This window comes from Henningerozyma blattae, chromosome 4, assembly GCF_000315915.1.
Source record: "Henningerozyma blattae CBS 6284 chromosome 4, complete genome".
Classification (NCBI taxonomy): domain Eukaryota; kingdom Fungi; phylum Ascomycota; class Saccharomycetes; order Saccharomycetales; family Saccharomycetaceae; genus Henningerozyma; species Henningerozyma blattae.
The window spans coordinates 1422898-1445403 of NC_020188.1; the positions used below are offsets into that span (position 1 = coordinate 1422898).

Here is a 22506-nt window from a genome sequence, read left to right on the forward strand (position 1 = left end):
ATTATACATATATTTTTAATTTTTTTACAATTGAAGATTGTGATTGAATTATTTCTCAATCAATTAAAAGAAAATGAATTAGTTGAGAAATCTAATGAAGTTTTGCATAAATATGACTCAGTTCGAAGATTATCTTCGTTCTATGATTTGAAATTATCATCTAATTCATATGAATTTGACATATTAAGCAAACGTAAAAAAAAAAACAAGAATTGAAAAATATTGGTTACAAGAAAGAAAATGCTACTATCTTGATGTTAGTTAGAAATTTTGAATTACCAGGCGCATTAAGTTCTATGAGATCATTAGAAGATCGTTTTAATAAAGATTATAATTATGATTGGACTTTTTTAAACGATGTACCATTCACGGAAGAATTCATGGAAGCTACCACTGCTATGGCAAGTGGGAAGACCCAATATGGCTTAATCCCTTCGAGTGATTGGGATAGGCCTAATTGGATAAATGAAACATTGTTCAACATTCGATTACAACTTATGGAAGAGAAAAAAGTGTTATATGGAGGATCCAAATCATATAGAAATATGTGTCGATTTAATAGTGGATATTTTTTTAGACAAGAACTGTTAGAGCGATATGATTACTATTTCCGTGTGGAACCTGATGTTCAATATCATTGTGATTTCCCCTATGATCCTTTCAGAGTAATGAGAGAAGGTAAAAAAAAATATGGATTTGTCATTGCAGTTCATGAATATGAAGATACTATCCCCACGTTATGGGACACTGTAGAGGATTACATTGATGTTAAGGGGGAAGAGGACCAAATAGACATGGATCGAAATGCTTATAATTTTCTAACCGATATATCTGTAATGGGATCAATAATGCCAGTGATTGATGCCAACTCCGATTATAATTTATGCCATTTTTGGTCTAATTTTGAAATTGGCGATTTAAATTTCTTTCGAAGTGATAGATATCTAAGTTTTTTCGAATATTTAGACTCCAAAGGTGGATTCTATTATGAAAGATGGGGGGATGCACCGGTCCATACTATTGGTGCATCGCTATTGTTAGATCGGGATGAAATCATTCATTTCGATGAAATAGCGTACACACATGCTCCATTCATGACATGCCCAATGTCCTATTTTATGAGATTGGATCAACGCTGTCAATGCGATTATAGAAGCGATAGAAATGTTGATATTAAATACCACAGTTGCCTAATGCGTTGGTGGAAGAATGGTGCAGGCAAATCGTTCCTCAAGCCTATTTAACCAAATATTCTAAAATATATCCTTGACAACAAGATCTCAATTTATTAACAACGATAACTACACTTCATACTCCTTTAATCCCTCCAAATCAATCACATTTTTATTTACATTGCCTAACATGACGCTCTTGTCTTTTACATTTTCTGGCGCCTAATTAGTGGCACGGCGTACTTATTTTCGGATTTCTCATACCGAGCGAAAATCAACGGGAACTGCAACAATTAATGAATATGTAATGTGCAAGGTCACACTGCCAATCTTCGAGCAATGATTTGATAGACTACTAAATAGAAAACTACTTAAAAAAGAAGTTTAAGATGCCTAAAATGCAGATTGAAAAAGAAGAATTCATCAAAGAAATCTGTATTCAGTGGTAAGTAACCCACGCCTAAATAAAAATATTAGATATAACACAGAAGGACGTTGATTCAAGAATACTTGCCCTGGAACTACTACAATTTATTTCGCAAGCTATTATTGTTATTACTAATTGGTATTATAAGTAGGACATTTGGCTACAAGTGTATGGGGCGTGTATAATAATCATAATAATTTGTAATTACTATTGAATTAATTTTGTCATTGGTTATTTCTGACGTTCAGTTTTTCTTCTATTATTTGTTCTATTTTTGGCGGATAATAAACTATTTTAACTTAAATAAAAAAAAGAAAGTTAAAATTAAGAATATAATCGGAGGAGACAGCCTAATAGTCATTGAAGACAAATAAAAAACATAAAATAAAAAAAATAAAAAAAAAAGAAGGATAAATAAAAATAAAAAATAATATATATAATATAAAGAACCAAAAAAAAACTAATGCAAAGAAGATATTCTGAACTAGATCCTGAAGATATGGATATCAATTCACGTTCAAACTCGAATTCAAGCTCGAATTCCTTACATAACAACGCAATGACTACTCTTATGCAAGAATCATCAACTAAAATGCAATTTAAAAACCAACATCGGTTTAATAATCCCTGGGGGAACGGCTCAAACAACAATAATGATACTTTTGATTATTTAGGTAGTCGAAAGGAATTTGACTCTATGGAGCATCATGTTTCTATTATGGAACCTGAGGAGCTGACTGGTAATAATAGTGTTGGTAGCATCACTTGTAGTGATATCAATAATGAACAATATAAAAGAAGAAAATCAAGTGTTATTATCCCACCAACAAGGGAGGCAGGACCAAACTTGTATCAACACCTGATGAATAAAAATTGGCAAGCTACTTCAAATAATAATGGTAATAATAATAATTTAAATATGAATAATAATTTGTTTCAAAACATGCAACCTAATTCCACCACAACATCTAATGTTAATATAAGTTTGAATATGAATACAAATATGAATTTCCATATGCAAAATCCCGATGTGAATTCGAGATTCTTAGCTAATGAAGACTCATTTAGACGGCAAAGTTTGGCAACTTTTAACTATAATCCACAACATACTGCCACGAATCTGCATTCTCATTATAATCCTAATATGGTTAATAGTGCAAATCCAACTAATAATAATGTATTATTAAGAAATCCATCGACAAATTCGACGACAACGTCTCCATATAGGAGAATGAGTACTTTCCCTCAAAATATTAACCCTTTAGCCTCATTTAATAACCAAGTGCTGAAAGATGAAAATCAATTACATTTACTACAACAATCTCAATCTCAATCTCAGCAACCTATAATTATTCCTCATATGACTAAATGTACAAATAAAAGTGATTTACAGCCAATAATAAATGATCAGCCGGAGTATCGAAGAGCTTCTACTTTTACTAATAATGTTTCACCATTAAAATCGTTAACTACAAGACTTATCACCACTTATTCTTTATGTTCCAAAGATTTTATTTATAAAACTTCAAGAAACCCTAAAAGAGTATTAACAAAGCCCTGCGAGCCTGTCGAAAACGATGGATATGATAACGTTAATAGTGATTATATCCTTTATGTCAATGATATATTGGGTGGTGAACAAGCAAGAAAATATATTGTTTTAGATATCTTGGGTCAAGGAACATTTGGACAAGTAGCTAAATGTCAGAATATTGATACAAAGGAAATTGCTGCCATCAAGTTAATTAAATCTAAGCCTGAATATTTAAATCAAAGTATTGTGGAAGTTAATTTTCTAAAGTTTATTAATAATAAATTAGACATTAACGATGAACATCATTTTCTAAGGTTAAAAGATACTTTTCTCCATAAAAGACATTTATGCTTAGTTTTTGAATTGTTGTACAAAAATTTATATGAGTTATTGAAACAAAATAATTTCCATGGTTTAAATACTAACATTATAAGAAATTTAACATCACAATTATTGGATTCATTATGTATTTTGAAAAATAACAAAATTATTCATTGTGATTTGAAACCAGAAAATATATTATTAACTTCCAATTCAAATACTGATATTAAAATTATTGATTTTGGATCTTCTTGTTACGAAACTCAAACAATGTTTTCTTATATACAATCAAGATTTTATAGATCTCCGGAAGTCATAATGGGTATACCTTATTCATGTAGTATCGATATGTGGTCTTTAGGTTGCATTATTGCAGAATGCTTTCTTGGAATACCGATTTTTCCAGGTCAATCCGAATTTAACCAATTAATTAGAATAATCGATTCAATAGGTTACCCTCCAAATTGGATGATTGAAATGGGCAAAAATTCTAAAAAATATTTTAAGTTAAATAATTCAAATGAATATCGTTTGAAAACAATCGAGGAATATAATGAGGAGTATTCAACAAATGAATTACCCACAAAACAATACATCAAATGGATTAAACTAGAAGATATAATTCTAAATTCTAAATATCCCAGAGAGATTAGAAACTCTCCTCAGTTAATTGAAAAAGAAAATATTGAAAGAAAATGTTTATTGCATTTCTTAAAAGGGATATTAAATTTAAATCCAATAGAAAGATGGACACCACAACAAGCTTCAAAGCATCCCTTCATTACAAAACAACCATTCTCAGGCGACTGGTATCCTCCAGGGTTTGTACCAACAAATTCAGACTTTAGTTACCTTGACAATACTCATGACGAACACGCTTCAGATACTGATATTCATCTACAACGTAATTCTAATGATAATGATAAAATAAATATTAATAAAAATTTAAATACCATAATAAATGATAAGCCTATCACTACTGCATTCCCCAATCATAATTATACTAGTTCCTGTACAGTTAGAAACAGTTCGAATTCTTCACACAATATTCATAATAATGAACTTAATAACGAATTCAGTACCATGTCATCACCATTATCTGAAGTAGCTACAAATGTAGATAGTAAAAATGGTAGTTCTAGGGAAGATGATGTTGTTGTTGATGATGATGATAATGATGATGATGATGATGATAATGATGATGATGATGATGATGATGATGATGATGATGATGATGATAATGATGATGATGATGATGAGTTTCATGGATTAGAAAATGAAACGACAAAAGAATTTGACAAACTAAGCATGGATGGCTAAAGATTTTTTCCTTTTTATTCAAAGCATGATTATTAGAAACTTGATTTAATTAAAGTTTCTAAATTGCTAGTACTACCTTAATTTCAATAATTATGATGGGTTTTGCTATGCAGTTAATTTTTTCGTTACTATTTTTTTTTTGTATTTTTTTTTTTTGTATTTTTTTTTTCTAATTTATTAATTATATATATATATACATGACTTATAGACTAATATACTTAAAGTTTTAAATTAATTTTTAACTTTTATTTCTATTAATATTTCCATTCTATTGTGTTTTGTGCCTATTAATTAATATTGAAAATATGTGATTTATTTTTTAATAGTTAGCTTTATAATTAAAAGATGCATTATGATAAAGTTTACAAACAAGTCATTGGGGGAGGACTAAAAATAAAATAAAATTAAGCTTGTAAAGGTTGGGCAGAGCCTGGACCTTCAGGTAATGGAGGTGCCATTGGTTTGGCTTGCCAAGTAGCATATCTTTGGAACATTAGCCCAACACCTTCAATGACACCTAATAAACAGGCACATGTGATAGCACTATTTCTAGTATGTTTCCAACCACCTCTAATAGCTAAAGCACCACCTGTGAAAAAACCAGCAATGATAGCGTTCCATGGATCTTCTCTTTTCCTTACAGCTTTAACACTACAATCAAATGTGGAGAAAAGACCACCCCAAACACCAAAATTACCACCAACAACAGGCGCACGAGCTTTGATGGCACTAACTGCACCTCTACCACGCTCACCCAATGGAGAATTTCTGAAACCTTTAATACCATGCCATACACAACCACCAATGGCACCCATGGCAAAAGCACCACCGAAATCGTTTAATATCACCATAGGACATGGATCTCTTGAATGATCAGCTGACATTATATTTTTTTTAGTTAACTTCTGTTATGGAATATAAGTTAATGCAATTTACTTCTGAAATGATATTTCTAAATATTTTGCCTTATTTTTTTTCGTGGAATTATCAGCCCTATAGTTAACTTCAAATCAACAAAAATATAATAGATACTACAAATTGTCACCAAAGGATTGTTAATTTTTCAGAAAGATTCTTCTAAACAGAAGAATACAGGAGTTAGCTTATTATCTTTAATAAGATGCATTCTTTTTGATTACGTGGAAATGGATTCTTGGATACTAGATGATAAAATAATTGTCGAGTTTGGACAGCCCGGAAGGACTCTATAAAAAAAGGAAATTTCTCCGTCATTGATCTAACGTCAAGTTAAAAAAGTTATAGAACAGTAAATAGATACATTGATATTTCGTATTTGGTATTGTATACATCATATTTGTTGTTCTATAAAAGTAACTCCGTCAATTATTATTAAAATATTATAAATTTCTTTAGATTAGCAAGTCATGGATTTTTTTTCTTTTTCTTTGTAATTCATTAAGTATATAAGTTTTAAATACATACTGGAAAGTATAAAAATCAAAAGTTATGGATATAATAAGAAACATTTATAAAAATTGATTTATATGATAAACTAAATTGTTGATGACTAGTAAGCCAAGAGTATAGATCATCAAAAATTCTTTTATGCAATTTAATAATATACATTGTCAACATTATGTATATTATAGTATGAGGTATTTAAATTCTAAAATTTTTATCGTGAGTGGCATTACTGTATATTTGATACCAATTGTAATATGGATCAGCAGTGTCTTCATTTTTCTTTTGAATATAATTTTGGTAATTCTTATCTGTCCAAGGTTTCAATTCCCTATAATCCAGCATCTTGTATCCCAAAACTAATTCTTTTGATAAATATGAAAGTAAATTATTTTCATTAAAAGTTAGGCAATATTCATTATTTGATAATTTACTCCATGAATCACCAAACAATTTTTTTAAAACATGTAAATCATCTAATTCATAAAACTCCATTAATCTCTTTTTAATATTTTCTTTATTCAAATCATAAATTGTGAAAAACTCTTTAATACACATAGCAATTTCCTCATTTGGTTTCAAGATAATAATTCTTGGAGAATCCTCTGAGGATACTTGGATAGTCTTGATAGACTTGGTAGACAAATCAGTTGAGCTTGTAGCTGTAGTATTATTAGTTAATAATACACATGTTTCATTATCAATTTCATTGAAGATATCATTATTCATCAATAATTCATCAATATTCTGATTTATCAAGCACGTAGGCGATAAATAGCAAATCAAATCAAAATATTTCGTTAAAGAAGTAAATAAAAGTAATTTGGATAAATTATTATTAATTTGAATTGAATAGTTTTTATTATTCAATATGGAATCGTTGATAATTATTAAATTAGTTAAGCCCAAGGAGATTAAATGTTTAGAATCAACTTTACTAGTAATTAAAATAAACAATTTAAAGTTGGAATTAACCAATTTCAAAGATTCATTCAATACGATAAGTTGACGAATCACTTCAGTATCATTATCAATCAAGATAGTAACCCAACATTTTTTTTCATCAGCAATTGTATTCCCATTTATAGTTAACATTGCAGTTACAGAATTAACAGTTGAATCATTAGAAGAAATGCTTGTGTTTGTTGTGTGTGTCGAAAGAGGAGTTTGGTCATTAATTGTAAAATCATTTGAGTAAGAAGATGAAGCAGAATTATTGGAAGTTGTAGTACTTGCGCTTAGGGAAGTAGCATTTTCAGGGATAATCATTGGTGGCTCATTTTGAGATGAACCTGAAAATGAACTTCTTGGATTTAATAGCAATCTTATTCTTTGAACATCTTGTAAAGAGCCCCTTCTTAATTTAGATTTGTTTGATTTTATTGGATTATTACTATTCCTCTTATTAGTGGAAGTTGTCACGTTCATCATTTGACTACTAGGTATATTATTAGAATTGGTACCAGTGCCAGTATTAATAGTGGCAGTTGGATTCCATTGGTTGTTTAAAGGGGATACGCTTGAAATTGATGCATGCTTATTAAAATTGAAAGTAGAAGTAGTGGGGATAGTTGATGGAGGAGCTAATGAAGTTTGTTTTGAAGGTTGTTGTTGTTGTTGTTGTTGTTGTTGCTGTTGTTGGAAAAGCATATTGGAACTTCTAGTAGGAGAAACAGAATTTTCATGAATTGCGAAAGAATTTGGAGAAGATTCTCTCATATCATCATTATTATTAGTTGAAAACGCAGTAATATGGGAAGCTTGAGGGTTTGCTATATCTCTTGATGATCCTTCATCCATAGAATTACTATCATTTTTCGTTTGAGATTCGTTAACATTTGACGAATATTCTTGTTGATTGTTTTTAATAGTATTTTTCAAATAATGAGCAAAGGGGCTGTTTGGATCTATTGTAGAAGATGAAGATGGACTCTGAATATTTTCTTCTTTATTATAATTACTACTACCTCCTTGAGGGATGAGAGTATTGGAATTTTCAGGATTAATATTCCTTGCAGTTAAAGGATCGATAAAATCTATGTTATCGGTGGAAGAATCCAAGTTTAAATCATTTAAAATATCCGAGATAGATTCTGAAACCTCTTCAGTTAAAGAATAGTGTCTTTTGAATAATTGATAAACATTTTGTTGTTGTTGATTAATGATGTTTGGGGCCAATGGGGTCGAGGGAGAAGAGGTTGAATCTTCATTAAAATGAATGTGTTTTTGTCGTATATTGGCCATTGCATATTTTTCTGGTAATAAAGGTTGATTTGGATTTTGAGCCTCTTGTTGGTACTGCTGTTGTTGCTGTTGCTGTTGCTGCTGTTGCTGCTGTTGTTGTTGATATGCATTTAATTTGTTTATGGCCTCCATATTCATGTTCATATTCATATTCATATTTAAAGTAGATTCAATTGGAGTACCAATTGGAGAATCTTCATTTAAGAAACTGAAATTATCACTATCGTTAGCATCGTTTGGAATGAGAGCTGCATCAATATTTTGTTGTATATCATCTGGGTTTTCACTCACATGCTCATTTTTCTTTGAATATTTATGGGTTGGGTGGTTATGAGAATGACGAGAATTTTTATGGTGATGATGATGCTGGTTAGGATTATGATTAGAATCAGAAGATTTAAAGGTTTCTTGTGGTTCTGACCATGACTTTCTTAGAGCCGCGGCTAATTGACCGTTGAATTCATCTTGAGAGTCCATTTCTGTCAAATTTTCAATAGTAGATGAGTCTGAGTATCTTCTTGAAGATAGAGAGGTATCGGATGGATTGAATGCAATAGTGGTTGTCGTAGGGGTACTATGAGTATTATCAATTAATGAAATTGACGAGTCTTTAGAAATTCTCTGTTTTTTCTTATGAGGTGATATCTTGAAAAGTGTTGAATATGTTTCTCAAGCAAGACAAGACAACAGTTAATTAAATGTTGTTGTTCTAGTTAGTAACACAAATTTATTGCGATGAATATTCCCCTAGAGCCTGTCAAAAGGAGTATATATTTGTGGGAAACAGTGTATTTTATTACACTTATAATACCTCTTAAAACAATTTGCTGTCGAAGTTGCAAGTACCCTTAATTAGTCAATGAAGCAGCGTTGAGGTATATCTAATTCAGACTTGGATCCTTAGTCTTTTCTTAGATGTTCCAGATCTTGTAAGATGGATAGATTTGTAGATAGAATTTTCCAAACAGAATAGAACAAAATAGACACCCTTGAAAATCTTTTCTATTAATGTTCCACGATAGGATGAGTTGTATAAAAAAGTGATGACTTATCGCTAAGGGATGAGTTTTTTTTCTATAGTTGATTTTTTTGTGTGATGATTACTTCTCGTTGTCGTTCTTTCTAGGTCTCCAACCAGTTCGAAGATTCTCTCTCCAAATTTCTTGTTAAGCCCCACCAGTTTTTCTCAGCAAGGAATAGTAATCATTCCTCAGTTTCATTATGATAATTCCATGACACCCCTTTTGCTCTGGTATTTTACCAGATCCTGCAAGACCATTTTCGCCTTGAAATTTCTAAGGAGTCGACTTTGTGCCGTATTGGGTCACACAGAAAGCAGCTTTAGGCACGTGATCAGCCGGGTAAGAGAGGAAATCATAGTATATGGTTTACAGTGTTCTATGAATCATATATTTTTTATTTGTATAAATTATATTGAAAATAATTAGCCAAAGAAAGTTTGTAATGAACACCTTATTATGAGAAAATATCAGGCACTCATATACTCCTTGGAATGTTATATTGTAGTATATGATATATGGTCTAGTGGGCTTGTTAATTTCAATCAATCTCTGATAAATTTATGGAGAGGAATTAAATCATGGAACTCATTTAATAATGCTAACTAGAACTGAGGTAAGTATTTATGAACACGTAAAATACTTCTTCTATCGATCACAACAAAGCTTAAATTCAAATGCAGGAACAAGTGGGTTACCTAGGTTAAATTTCTGGAATTTCATTATTATATAGATTAGTCTATCCTTGCACACAAAGTACAGAACTATTGAAGTAACTCAAAATCCTAAAAGAAGCAAAAACTGAGAAAAGAAAGGGAAAAAACAACATCTTGGTGGCCAATATTATTTATAGTAAGCAAGTTCTGATGTTACTTATATCATGGAGCGTTTCCCTAATAGTTCTTAGACTAATTATTTAATTCGTTTTTCATTATGTATTAGAATTGTAATTTTTTTAAAAGCGTCTATATATATTAAGAATGCTGGATACTCAACTGTTGTTAGGGAAGAAATATCGTTATTCTAAAAGAACATATTAGATTTTTTTTTCCTCTAATGTTTTTGAGAATGATATCTCAATCATTACATTAAAGAGTAGTATGATTTTAAAGGCACTGTAATAAAACCTATGAATTTATTATTTATAGAGGGTTTGTTAAGTAGTCAAAGTTATGTAACATTAAGTTATCAATTGAATAAATGAAACAGATCTTAGCAGCCAATATCCTGAAAGATTTTCTTACTCGTTTCTTTTTCTTTTGGATCTCGGAGTTTTCAATAATAATATTTCTAGTTACGGTAATAAACCACGATGATGCCGCAAAGGAATATTTCTACCAATAAATACTGTTATAATAAAAATGCTATGCTTTTATTTAGTCATTCCAGAAAAAACTAATACATACCTCTTTATATAGTAACATTTTTGAGTTACAGTTTTGTGTGGTATATTTTGTCGAGCAATCAATACATTGACAAGGGATCTATCAATTTTTCAAACTATAAATTACTGCCAAAGTATCTTCAACTTGCATAGCTTAATTAGTGTATATTATTTATTCCCATTTCCTAAGAAGGTAAGGAAATTTTTCTAATCTAAATAAATATAAAAAATTATTCGATAACTACTTGACTAACGTATTAAACAACGAGCATAAATATTTTGAGTGTGTTGAGTGTGAAATATTACAAACTGATATTTTTAAACAAACTGCCCTGCTCGTAATATATATAGAGTTTGTTTTATATACTTTTGTACGACATCAGAATCCTTAATATTATTATTGCTGTTAGTCATACTTAAGAGAATAATTCTTTTTTTAGATTGTTTAAAGTATAGAAACCTCCTACCCTTTTTAGTAGGAATTAAAATTATAGAAAATATAAAAATATAAAGATTAGATGTCGACTGAATTGCTGGCAATTTATACATCTTTTTTTGGACAAGAGAAGTCAATTCATCGTCGTCTATACCTGAAAATTTTTTCACCTAATTAACCTCACAAGAGTTATGTGCCTCTCATGCTTAGTTTATCCTGTGGAAGCTACATGATGTACTTTAATTAACGACAACAAATTTTCTATTTGGGGTTTTTATTAGCAACGTATATCCACCTTATACTATATTTTATCCCAAACTAGTATATCTACTGTTGTATGTATAAAGACCATAAATATCTAGCTGTATATGACGGATTTTTTTGGTATTAACTGTTCTTATAATTGTCCTCTCCGAGCTAAATACGTATATAAAACTACAGAAGTAAATAAAATCGAGCTCTATTTATATTCTGAGAAATGCAGGTTGTATAAAAATATCACTTAGTACGTAATATTTTACGCTCAACAGTATATTCACATTATACTATATTTTATCCTAAAACAGTAGATATATGATTAGGCAGGATTTATTTACATTTAAAAATTTTTTGAAACACGACAAAAAAATTCTAATGATATTAAACCTATAAGAAGAACAAAATATTCAATAGCCAAAAAAGGAAATAGTTTTAGAATTACAATTCAGCTTGTTTTGGTTTAAATATTTATTATAAATAATATATTACATAATACTTTTTGTTTTTACATAACCTGCCTTTCTAAAAAAGCGTCAAAAAATCCATATTATAGTATAATAATTAGATAGAATTTTAGAAGATTTTTATAATAGGGAATTATATCGTTATAAGAATATACAAATTAGGAGATAATTAAAAATAAAATTAAAAGGTCATAAGATCAAAATTATATAAATTAGATAAGGAGTGCAAATGAAAAGTAGCGGAAACATTAAAACAATGCATACCAAAAATGTGAAAATGAGGTAGAGGATAGATGTTAATTAAACGATAGAAAAATAAAACAGTGAACTGAAAAATACGCATAGAAAAATCAAGTGTAATGTAGGTCCACAATAAATAGATGATTATGGGTTAGTGTTTGCCTAACATATTCTTCCATGCTGGAGTATCATCGTTTGCCATTGCATCGACATCATAATCAGCACCTCTTTGCGATGGTGGGACCCAAGTAGATGATTTCCATGGTAATACACCTTCTTCCCACATAACATTGACGTCTTCTAATTGTAAACCCTTGGTTTCTGGAACAAAGAAGAAAACGTAGAACCAGGCGAATACCAAACAACCTAAGAAAACGTAACCGTAGTAGAAATTAATAGAACCAGTAATGAATGGAGTGAAAAAACCAATACAAAAATTCCACAACTGGTTCGATACTGTAGCCAAAGCCATACCCTTAGCCTTGACTCTTAATGGGTAAGTTTCAGAAATAATGACAAATGGAACTGGTGCCCAAGAAGTGGCAAAACAGAAAATGAAGAAACAACTGAAGACAATCATACAGTTACCAGCACCCTTGGATGTGATACCAGCATTTTTGCCTTTTGGCCATAATCTTGTCACACCAACTGAAGCAAAGATAACCATACAGCAAACCATACCTGCTGCACCCCATAATAGACATGTTCTTCTACCGAATCTATCAATTAAATATAGAGCAAAAAAGGTAGAAACAAAATTAACCACACCAAAAACGATGGCAGCTTCAAAACCATCCTCTAGACCAACTGATTTGAAAACAGTGGTACCATAATAGAAGAAATAGTTGGCACCGGACAATTGTTGTAGAGCCATAATCATAATACCCATAATAACTCTCTGGAAAACTTTGTTATGTGTTTGGAATAATTCACCCCAACCAGCTTGACCTTCAGCTCTTTCTTTTTCAACCGCACTCTGAATTTCTTCCACTTCTGAAATAACAGCTGGATCATCTGCATTCAATTTATTTGATGTAGCCACTGAACGCTTAGCTTCTTCCAATTTACCTTTTTCCACCAAGTATCTTGGAGATTCTGGAACGAACATCATACCACCAACCATACATAAACACCAGGCAAATTGCAAACCTAGACCAACTCTCCATTGAACAGAATTAGAATATGTCTTAGTACCGTATTCAGTACAATCACCCAAGAAAATGCCCAAGGTAATCATCAATTGAAAACAGGAAACCATAGCACCTCTCATCTCCCTTGGAGACACTTCCGAAATTAACATAGGAGACAAAATAGCGATAACACCCATACCAACACCAGCAATAATTCTTCCGATAAAGTATTGGTACCATTTGTCAATAGAAGCTATTTCAATAACAACACCAACAACAAAAATAGTGGTGGCCATGATCAAACCAAGACGACGACCATAGATATCACCGAGACGACCTAAAGTGACAGAACCAATAGCACAACCAATATTAAAAATAGACACCAGTAACCCTGTTCTAACCTTTGATAAATAATGCTCACCTTCCTTAGTTGTAGAACCAAATCTTCTCTTAAAATCTGGCTGAGCAATGAAACCACCAATAGTACCGATATCCCAACCCATCATAAACCCACCAAAAGCAACCATAATACAGGTTAAACAGACAGTAATATAAGCCGATTTAGGCTTTTTTGGGATTTCAATAGCTTGGGGAGAATTTTCATTTCCAGAAAAATTATCCACACCGTAGTCTTGTTTTAGTTTATCTGTTTTTTGGAAGTCGTTGGTTTGGACTGATTCAGTGTCAGTATTTACAACTCCAGTGGAATCAGAGCTTGGATCTTCGGTATTAACAACACCAGACATTTTATGCTAAAAAGCGAATTGTAGTTATTTTATTTTAATTACTGTATAAGTCAGTAAATTAATTTGAATTGTTGATAATTTATTTGTTTATTTAAACATACTTAAAACAAAACCGTTTGCAAATATTTAATTATCATTAAGATATGGTTGATTTATATATCTTGAAGTTTTCATGAGAGACTAAAATTTTATAATAATAAGTGCTGATAAATGCATAATGACCCCCCCCCGCATATCCAAGAATATCACAATAAGTGACGCTATCATTCCAATTACCAAAACAATCAATGCCAGAATGCAATCTAACGAATTTCTTTTTCTGCTACACGACTCTATTTGAATATGAAGGGACTTACTAAGAATCTTTCTGCGGGGCTCCTATAACTCATTTATTCGATATAGAAGCCTCTTGAAGAAGTATCGTAACTATTCTCCCCAATGATAATTGATACTCACAAATTGTTAGTGTTCCTTCCCAAAGAAAGTTTTTCTAGCAGCAATCTTTGATCCACGGTTCTAACAGGCTTCCACCCATCAGTGTACAGCAAGATGTTTATAAAAACACATGCTACCCCACATTCAAAGGGTATTGTTCAATAGCCTCCGCAAATATACTAATGTGTCATTCACTTATTGAAAATTACCTATGTGCCTAAGTTTCTGAGATGTAGACTGCGGAGAACCTACTGTTTGCAAGAAACTAGCAGAGATGGAACAAATCGGCTGTAAATAACCTCTGCCTAAGACTGGTTGCAACCTTGTTATTTGTGACTACTGCATAAAGTAAGTTTCTTCAACTTTTATTCATTTGTTTTGGGTAATAGTTGCCTCGATGCTGCAATGCAACACAAGCTTTCTTCTGGTTACTCTGGACCCTCTATGAAATTCATGTTTCACTTGCTAAACCATTGCTTCTTTATGACGTCCGGGATTTATTAACAAGATTCATCCCATTCAGTTCCTCTTAAATGTGTTCTTCTTTTGATATAACTATCACCACAGGCAAAAAGGTCACCTCCCACGAAATACTCCCCACATTTTTGCTGCTTTTATAGCTTAATTTTCGGAGGCTATCCATATCGGGCTACTCTCTCAGACATCATGGCAGCCGTCGCGTCCTAACCCGGCCGTTATTTTCCAGTTTTGTATGAAGCTTTTATTAGATTTCTGGGGCTTTTATCCAAACACCAATTTAGGATTCTAGAATTAATAGCATGTTCCTTCGTTATTCCAATTATTTTTTATATTCTATGAACTATACTACTCAAAATATTTCATTATTAGTAATTTTTTAAACGGTAGAATACTCATGGGTTAAGAAATTTAGCGCACGCCTTGTAGACCTCTCTGGCCAGCATGTTGAGAAAATTAATGTAAGTTATTGCTATATCTCATATACTGTGGATTACCTTTAAAACCACAATTATTCGTGAAAGTTAAGGTTATTACATATCTGAATTTTTAGGTTGTTAGAAATGTTAAAAACTGTTCTCCACCCTCCAACAAGTAATTCGTTCCCAAGGGTCAATTTCAAAAAGACAGGTAAACTGTAGAATTGGATAAAGCCTTATAATGTGTATAAGCAAGTATATACTGTGTAGTAGGCTTTTGGCCTCATAGTTCCTAGAGTAGAGTAAGTTTGTATCTTGGCGTAGCCAATTTATTTTGTCTTATTGGAAAGTTGGATCACCATTTCTGGTTAAAATAGTAGTGTCATAAAGAAATTAACAATAGAATCTAACCACGTATCACAAAAATCTTTTTCTAAACAAAGCAATGAAAATGATCATTGATTTAAGAGCTCTTATTTAAAATGCTAGTTTACAAATATGCCTAGCTGTTTATAGCTAGTAATATTACCTATCAATGTTATACAAGTGATTTTTTAGTGATTTTTTAGTGATTTTAATATTATTTCTGGGTGTAAAATATTACTTATTAAATGATCCTTGTATACAAGTTTCATCTCTCGGGCAATATAAATAGAAACTGTTTTTATGGAAACATATAGATATTTATGCATCTGTTAGGCATATAAGGAGGTTAATAAGAAAAATCTATACACTTAAAGTCCAATACCATTTTTTGTATTAATTAGTTCAGGATCTGCTATAGGACGGACGAAGGTAAAGGGGAATATATATTTGCTTAAATTCAAAGTTATAGTTAAAAGGAATTGATAGTAGTGCTTAATTTTAACGCCGAAGATACACAGTATTATATCTAAGGCATAATTGAACAGATAATTTGCAATCTAGATTATTTCAACATAGTTCTATACTTATAAAACAAAAAATGGTGTAATATAAACAACTAAACTAGTTACAGTAACCTAGAAATGTAATTTAATGTTAATTGGTTGAAACAAATAATAAGACATAGATGCACCTACTTCCAATTGAAAATATTAATTGATTCAGCTTATTAATTTTTTATATAAACGCCCTTAGAATTATAACAGTATGAGATTTTTAAGAAAACATTCGAAAGAGATATATTTTAGAAATTGAGTCTATATATTACCAAAAATAATATCAATGCTAGAAAAATAGATTCATTGGTATATGCTTCAACTGTTTAAAATACTAATAAGTCAGAGATGAATTTAACAGAAATGGCATGTATAGGGTATGGGTATGACACACTTTGATACTTCCGTGTTAGTTCTCATGCAAATTATAAAGAAAAAGCAGTGATTAAAAAATTATGCATAAGAACGGCATAGAAATAAATACCGTAACGTTAATGTATAGTATGATAGATATCCTCATATGCTCATATATCTATAGCCAAATAGTTTTATGCTTCTATGCAAAAATGTCCATCGCTAAGAAGTTTGTATAATTGAACTATACTATAGGTGTGGTAATAGTTGGGTTAGATTTACTAAGATAGATAGTAGAAATGTTAGAAGTAGAAAATGCTTCAGTGGATTCAGTACTCAATGGACCAAAAATAAATAAGTATATGCGTTAATCCATAAGCTTTTAGAATTTATAATAATATACATGAAGATAAATCAAAAGGAAAGGAAAGTATTCAATCAATATTGAGTTTCTGAGTTCAATACTATTCATAATTACTGAAAGAGTATAGAAGATGGAAATATGACAAATAAAATCCCAAGTGTAAATTGAATATAAGGCCATAATCAAGCTAAGTTACACAAATATAAGAGAATTAAAAATAAAAAAAATTTTGTCTCTGTACTAAAAAAAGTTCTTATACTTATATTACATTTTCTAAAGTTGGATACTTGTGGTAAATTGCCAACGTTACTAAAGATAATTGTCCTTTATACGTTAAATAAGTAAATAACACTGACTTGTGAATAACAATCTAGTATAATATACAAGTAGTGTAACCAATGAACTCTAAGTCAGGAAATTCTTGTTTTATAAAATTAACTATTAAAGTAATTTGCGTGTCATAGTATGCCATAACTCACCATGAATATCATGATATACTAATCAGGCAAACTAAGTGAAATATTTTTACCCGACGTTGGCAATAAATTGAATTGACTCTTCATGTTTAAAAATAGAAGTTATAACTAGTCTACATTAATTTGATTTATAAGTTTTTTTTTTTTTATATCTATTTTTATATATTATATATCTACTCAGAAGGGTAGGAGGTTTCTATACTAAAAATATACTACTAACAACCAGAAGTATTTTGTAAACAATTCTTTAATCTAAAAACAATATAACTTGTAAAAACAAGGAATAAGTAAAGATAGTAATATAGTTGTTGGTTATATAGCTATGTATCTATATAAGTGGTAAAGCTTATGAATTAGATACATATGCTTGCATACAAAGGTAAGAATAAGTGGAGTAAGAATAGAATGTAGCTATTTCAATGACAACCTTATTGGTTGCACTACCGATTATCTTAAATCATACTTAGTTGGGCAATAAGTAAAAGTATTTTTGATATCTATTTATATAAACATATTCTAAAAACGATAAGTAACGCACAGTTTTAAATTTTAACTCAAATTTATGTGAAAATCCTAAAAAGCTTTTCAAGAAAACACAAATTGATTTGAATATATTTATAATTTAATAAGCTATGATACAAAATTTAATATTAAATTGAATGCTATCTCAAGTATTTACTTTAACAATTGATACAGTTGACAACAAGTAGCTAAATTGCTTTTCAAAAAAGTTCATTTAGGTAAATCTGACTAGTTTGCAAATACATAGCTTGTATATAAAAAAGACAACAATAACAACAACTATTAACTAGACTATATAGTAGTTTAAAAATTATATAAAAATTCAGATTAATAGTAGAAAAAATTGTAATACCAATATATTTCTGTCATAAAATCATTCAAAGTAGGGATTAATTAATGATTTTATTAACAGATTATAAGGTTAATATACCAAAATTTAAAATGAAGTGCAAGTAAAAAGTGATCAAAATTATATAAATTAGATAAGGAGTGCAAATGAAAAGTAGCGGAAACATTAAAACAATGCATACCAAAAATGTGAAAATGAGGTAGAGGATAGATGTTAATTAAACGATAGAAAAATAAAACAGTGAACTGAAAAATACGCATAGAAAAATCAAGTGTAATGTAGGTCCACAATAAATAGATGATTATGGGTTAGCGCTTGCCCAAAATATTCTTCCATGCTGGAGTATCATCGTTGGTCATTGTTGAAACATCATAGTCCGCATCCCTCTGTGATGGTGGGACCCAAGAAGCCGATTTCCATGGTAGAGTACCTTCTTCCCACATAATGTTGACCTCTTCTAAGTGTAAACCTTTGGTTTCTGGAACAAAGAAGAAAACGTAGAACCAGGCGAATACCAAACAACCTAAGAAAACGTAACCGTAGTAGAAATTAATAGAACCAGTAATGAATGGAGTGAAAAAACCAATACAAAAGGTCCAGATTTGGTTGGAGACAATAGCTAAAGCCATACCTTTGGATTTGATCTTCGACGGGAAAGATTCTGCAATAAACACAAATGGAACTGGAGCCCAGGAAGTACCGAAACAGAGGATGAAGAAACAACTGAAGACAATCATACAGTTACCAGCACCCTTGGATATGATACCAGCATTTTTGCCTTTTGGCCATAATCTTGTCACACCAACTGAAGCAAAGATAACCATACAGCAAACCATACCTGCTGCACCCCATAATAGACATGTTCTTCTGCCGAATTTATCAATTAAATATATAGATAAGAAGGTAGCAAAGAAATTGATCACACCAAAAATAATGGCAGCCACAAAACCATCCTCTAGACCAACTGACTTGAAAATAGTGGTACCATAGTAGAAGAAATAGTTGGCACCGGACAATTGTTGTAGAGCCATAAGCATAATACCTATAATCACTCTCTGGAAAATCTTGTTATGTGTTTCAAAGAGATCATTCCATCCAGCTTCACCCTCAGCTCTTTTCTTTTCGACAGCACTCTGAATTTCTTCCACTTCTGAAATAACAGCTGGATCATCTGCATTCAATTTATTTGAAATAGCCACTGAACGCTTAGCTTCTTCAATTTTACCTTTCTCTACTAAATATATTGGAGACTCAGGGACAAATAACATGCCAGCAACCATGCATAAACTCCAGGCAAATTGCAAACCGAGACCAACTCTCCACTGAGCAGAGTTAGAATATTCTTTAGAACCATATTCAGTACAATCACCCAAGAAAATGCCCAAGGTAATCATCATTTGAAAACAGGAAACCATACCACCTCTCACCTCCTTTGGAGACACTTCCGAAATTAACATAGGAGACAAAATAGCGATAACACCCATACCAACACCAGCAATAATTCTTCCGATAAAGTATTGGTACCATTTGTCAATAGAAGCTATTTCAATAACAACACCAACAACAAAAATAGTGGTGGCCATGATCAAACCAAGACGACGACCATAGATATCACCGAGACGACCTAAAGTGACAGAACCAATAGCACAACCAATATTAAAAATAGACACCAGTAACCCTGTTCTAACCTTTGATAAATAATGCTCACCTTCCTTAGTTGTAGAACCAAATCTTCTCTTAAAATCTGGCTGAGCAATGAAACCACCAATAGTACCGATATCCCAACCCATCATAAACCCACCAAAACCAATCAGAATACAGTTAAAACAAACCGTGATGTAAGTTGATAGTGGCCTCTTTAGTATTTCAATGACATTGGGAGAGATATCATCTTCAGAAAAGCTATCCACACTAATCGTCTGTTTTTGGTTATCCTCTCTTTGAGAATCGTTTGAATGAACTGATTCAGTATCAGTGTTTACAAATCCTGTATAATCATGTATTGGCTTTTCGACCATAATAATGCCAGACATTTTAACGTAGAAGAAGAAAGTATTTTATTTTTTTCTATTACTGGACAATGCAGAAAAATATGAGTTGTTCATAGTTTTTTTATTTATTTATACAAACAAGACTGAAAGCATGCATGCAAATATCATTAAAATATATGTCTTTATATTTCTTGAATTTTCATCGAAAATTAAAGTCTTATGATAAATGTGTTAAACTAATCGTGTTCTAGGGAAGTAAAATAAAATTTGTTGTCATTAAAATTATAAAAAAACAATCAGCAGGTTAAGGAAATTTCTTTATTTTTTTGTTAATACGGCTCTACTTGATTATAAGATAACTGAACAAGATTATTTTAATGGGGTAGCCATATAGTTTATTTCCTTTATGTGAATAGCTTGAAGTAGTAAATGCACCGTAACTATTTTCCTTATTGATAGATGATACTTACAAATTTCCTTATCAAAGAAAGTTTTGCTAGGTGCAATATCTGATTACTCTAGCTGGTAGGTCCCCTCTATGTGATCACTCTGACTGGTAGGCCCCCTCTCATCAGCATATGGTTATGTGTTCATGAAAATATAGGGTACCTAAAGTCAAAGAGTACTATTTAATATCGTTGGTAAACATATTAATGTGTCACTCCTTCCTTGAGAATTTCCTATGTGCTGATGCTCCCAAGATGTTATAACTTACAAGTTACCTGTCAGTCCGAAGAATAGATTTTCTACATTAGGAAAACTATAACCTTTTATCTACACGGATAGCATAAACGTTTATCACATTCTTTAGGTAACAGTCGGTATAGGAATACAAAAATAAGGCTTCTTTCAGTTGTTCTAGACTCCATGAACAAAATTCGCGTTGTGCTTGCTAAACTATTCTTTATAGACCTCGAGGAATAATCAACAAGATTCATCCTATCCTGTCCCTATTTAAAGTGTTTTGGGTTGATATAAATGTTAATATAGGCAAATAAGTCATTTGCCAGGAAATACTCCACATTTTTCTACTTTCATTGTTTAATTTTCGGAGGCTGACAATATCGGGTTACTCCTTCCGATATCGTGAGAGTATTCGCGTCCGACTCTGGTCGTTCTTGTTTCCTTTCTGTCTAAAACTTTAATTAGATCCCAGCGTCAAATCCAGGATTCCAGAATTAATAGTATGCCCCAGTTGTTTTTTGTATATTCAGTTAGCTATAGTACTCAAAATAATTCATTATTAGTAAATTTTTGATGATCCAGTAGTACATTTATTAACTGAGAAGTTTAATATGTGGCCAAAAACTGTACTAAGCTCCCTTGGTACCATTTTGTAAAGCCCTGTATGTCTTACTTTTAAAAACATAAGTACACGTGCCATCTAACATTCCGAATAAAATTCTTTTATAATTCTTGATTTTTAGACCAATGCAAAATATTTTCAATTTTCTAAGATCTAACTGGTCCCTACAAGCCAATTTCTGAAAGGCCGGTAAATAGTATAATCGGACAGAGACCTATAATTTACGTGCGCTGTATGCTAAGTTTACTTGCCTCGTAATTATTAAAGATAGTTTTTTTTAGTAGCCTAGTTCACCTGGGACAGTGTTTTTCTACGAACCTCATAAACATTGTCCTGAAAAAATTCAATGAGAATAAGCATTCATTTTAGATGCCTGACCTGTAATTTTTTTTTAAAAAACCAAAAAAAGTAGATGTTTACAATTATTATTACCCAATGGCATTACAGTCAATTTTTTAGTGATTTTAATATTCATCTTATGGAGCAGAAAATATTATCTCTTATAAAATGTTTTTACATAACTTATATCCTTCGGGATATAAATATCTGCTGTTTTTTCTATCGAGTTATACAAATATTCTATAAACTATTTAGGCTGGGATGGAAGGTATTTTCTTTAAAATGACTTATAACTTAAAGTATACAATTTCAGCAAAGGAATAAATACCAAAACATTGTGCATATTACGATAAAAATCCTCATATGGCTAGATATAAATATTTTTTTATAGGAATACGACATAATACCTGATACTTTATGTACAATAATAAGCTTAA

At 31.1% G+C, this 22506-nt stretch overlaps 6 protein-coding genes across 6 annotated transcripts; 2 read left to right on the plus strand and 4 right to left on the minus strand.

Moving 5' to 3' along the window:
- Window positions 1-254: 254 nt before the first annotated feature.
- TBLA0D05760 (glycosyltransferase family 15 protein) lies at window positions 255-1244 on the plus strand (the record flags this gene model as incomplete). The annotated part of the gene is made up of 1 exon (XM_004180538.1): window positions 255-1244. The coding sequence occupies one exon, from the start codon at window positions 255-257 to the stop codon at window positions 1242-1244; it is 990 nt and encodes a 329-aa protein (XP_004180586.1).
- Window positions 1245-2062: 818 nt separating this feature from the next.
- On the plus strand, window positions 2063-4774 carry TBLA0D05770 (uncharacterized protein; the record flags this gene model as incomplete). The annotated part of the gene is made up of 1 exon (XM_004180539.1): window positions 2063-4774. One exon carries the CDS (start codon window positions 2063-2065, stop codon window positions 4772-4774), a length of 2712 nt encoding a protein of 903 aa, XP_004180587.1.
- A 404-nt stretch (window positions 4775-5178) lies between these two features.
- On the minus strand, window positions 5179-5658 carry TIM17 (protein transporter TIM17; the record flags this gene model as incomplete). The annotated part of the gene is made up of 1 exon (XM_004180540.1): window positions 5179-5658. The coding sequence occupies one exon, from the start codon at window positions 5656-5658 to the stop codon at window positions 5179-5181; it is 480 nt and encodes a 159-aa protein (XP_004180588.1).
- Window positions 5659-6394: 736 nt separating this feature from the next.
- Window positions 6395-8917, minus strand: IDS2 (Ids2p; the record flags this gene model as incomplete). Its single annotated transcript, XM_004180541.1, has 1 exon — window positions 6395-8917. One exon carries the CDS (start codon window positions 8915-8917, stop codon window positions 6395-6397), a length of 2523 nt encoding a protein of 840 aa, XP_004180589.1.
- A 3475-nt stretch (window positions 8918-12392) lies between these two features.
- On the minus strand, window positions 12393-14117 carry TBLA0D05800 (sugar porter family MFS transporter; the record flags this gene model as incomplete). Its single annotated transcript, XM_004180542.1, has 1 exon — window positions 12393-14117. One exon carries the CDS (start codon window positions 14115-14117, stop codon window positions 12393-12395), a length of 1725 nt encoding a protein of 574 aa, XP_004180590.1.
- Window positions 14118-18741: 4624 nt separating this feature from the next.
- Window positions 18742-20466, minus strand: TBLA0D05810 (sugar porter family MFS transporter; the record flags this gene model as incomplete). The annotated part of the gene is made up of 1 exon (XM_004180543.1): window positions 18742-20466. The coding sequence occupies one exon, from the start codon at window positions 20464-20466 to the stop codon at window positions 18742-18744; it is 1725 nt and encodes a 574-aa protein (XP_004180591.1).
- Between the last annotated feature and the right edge of the window lie 2040 nt (window positions 20467-22506).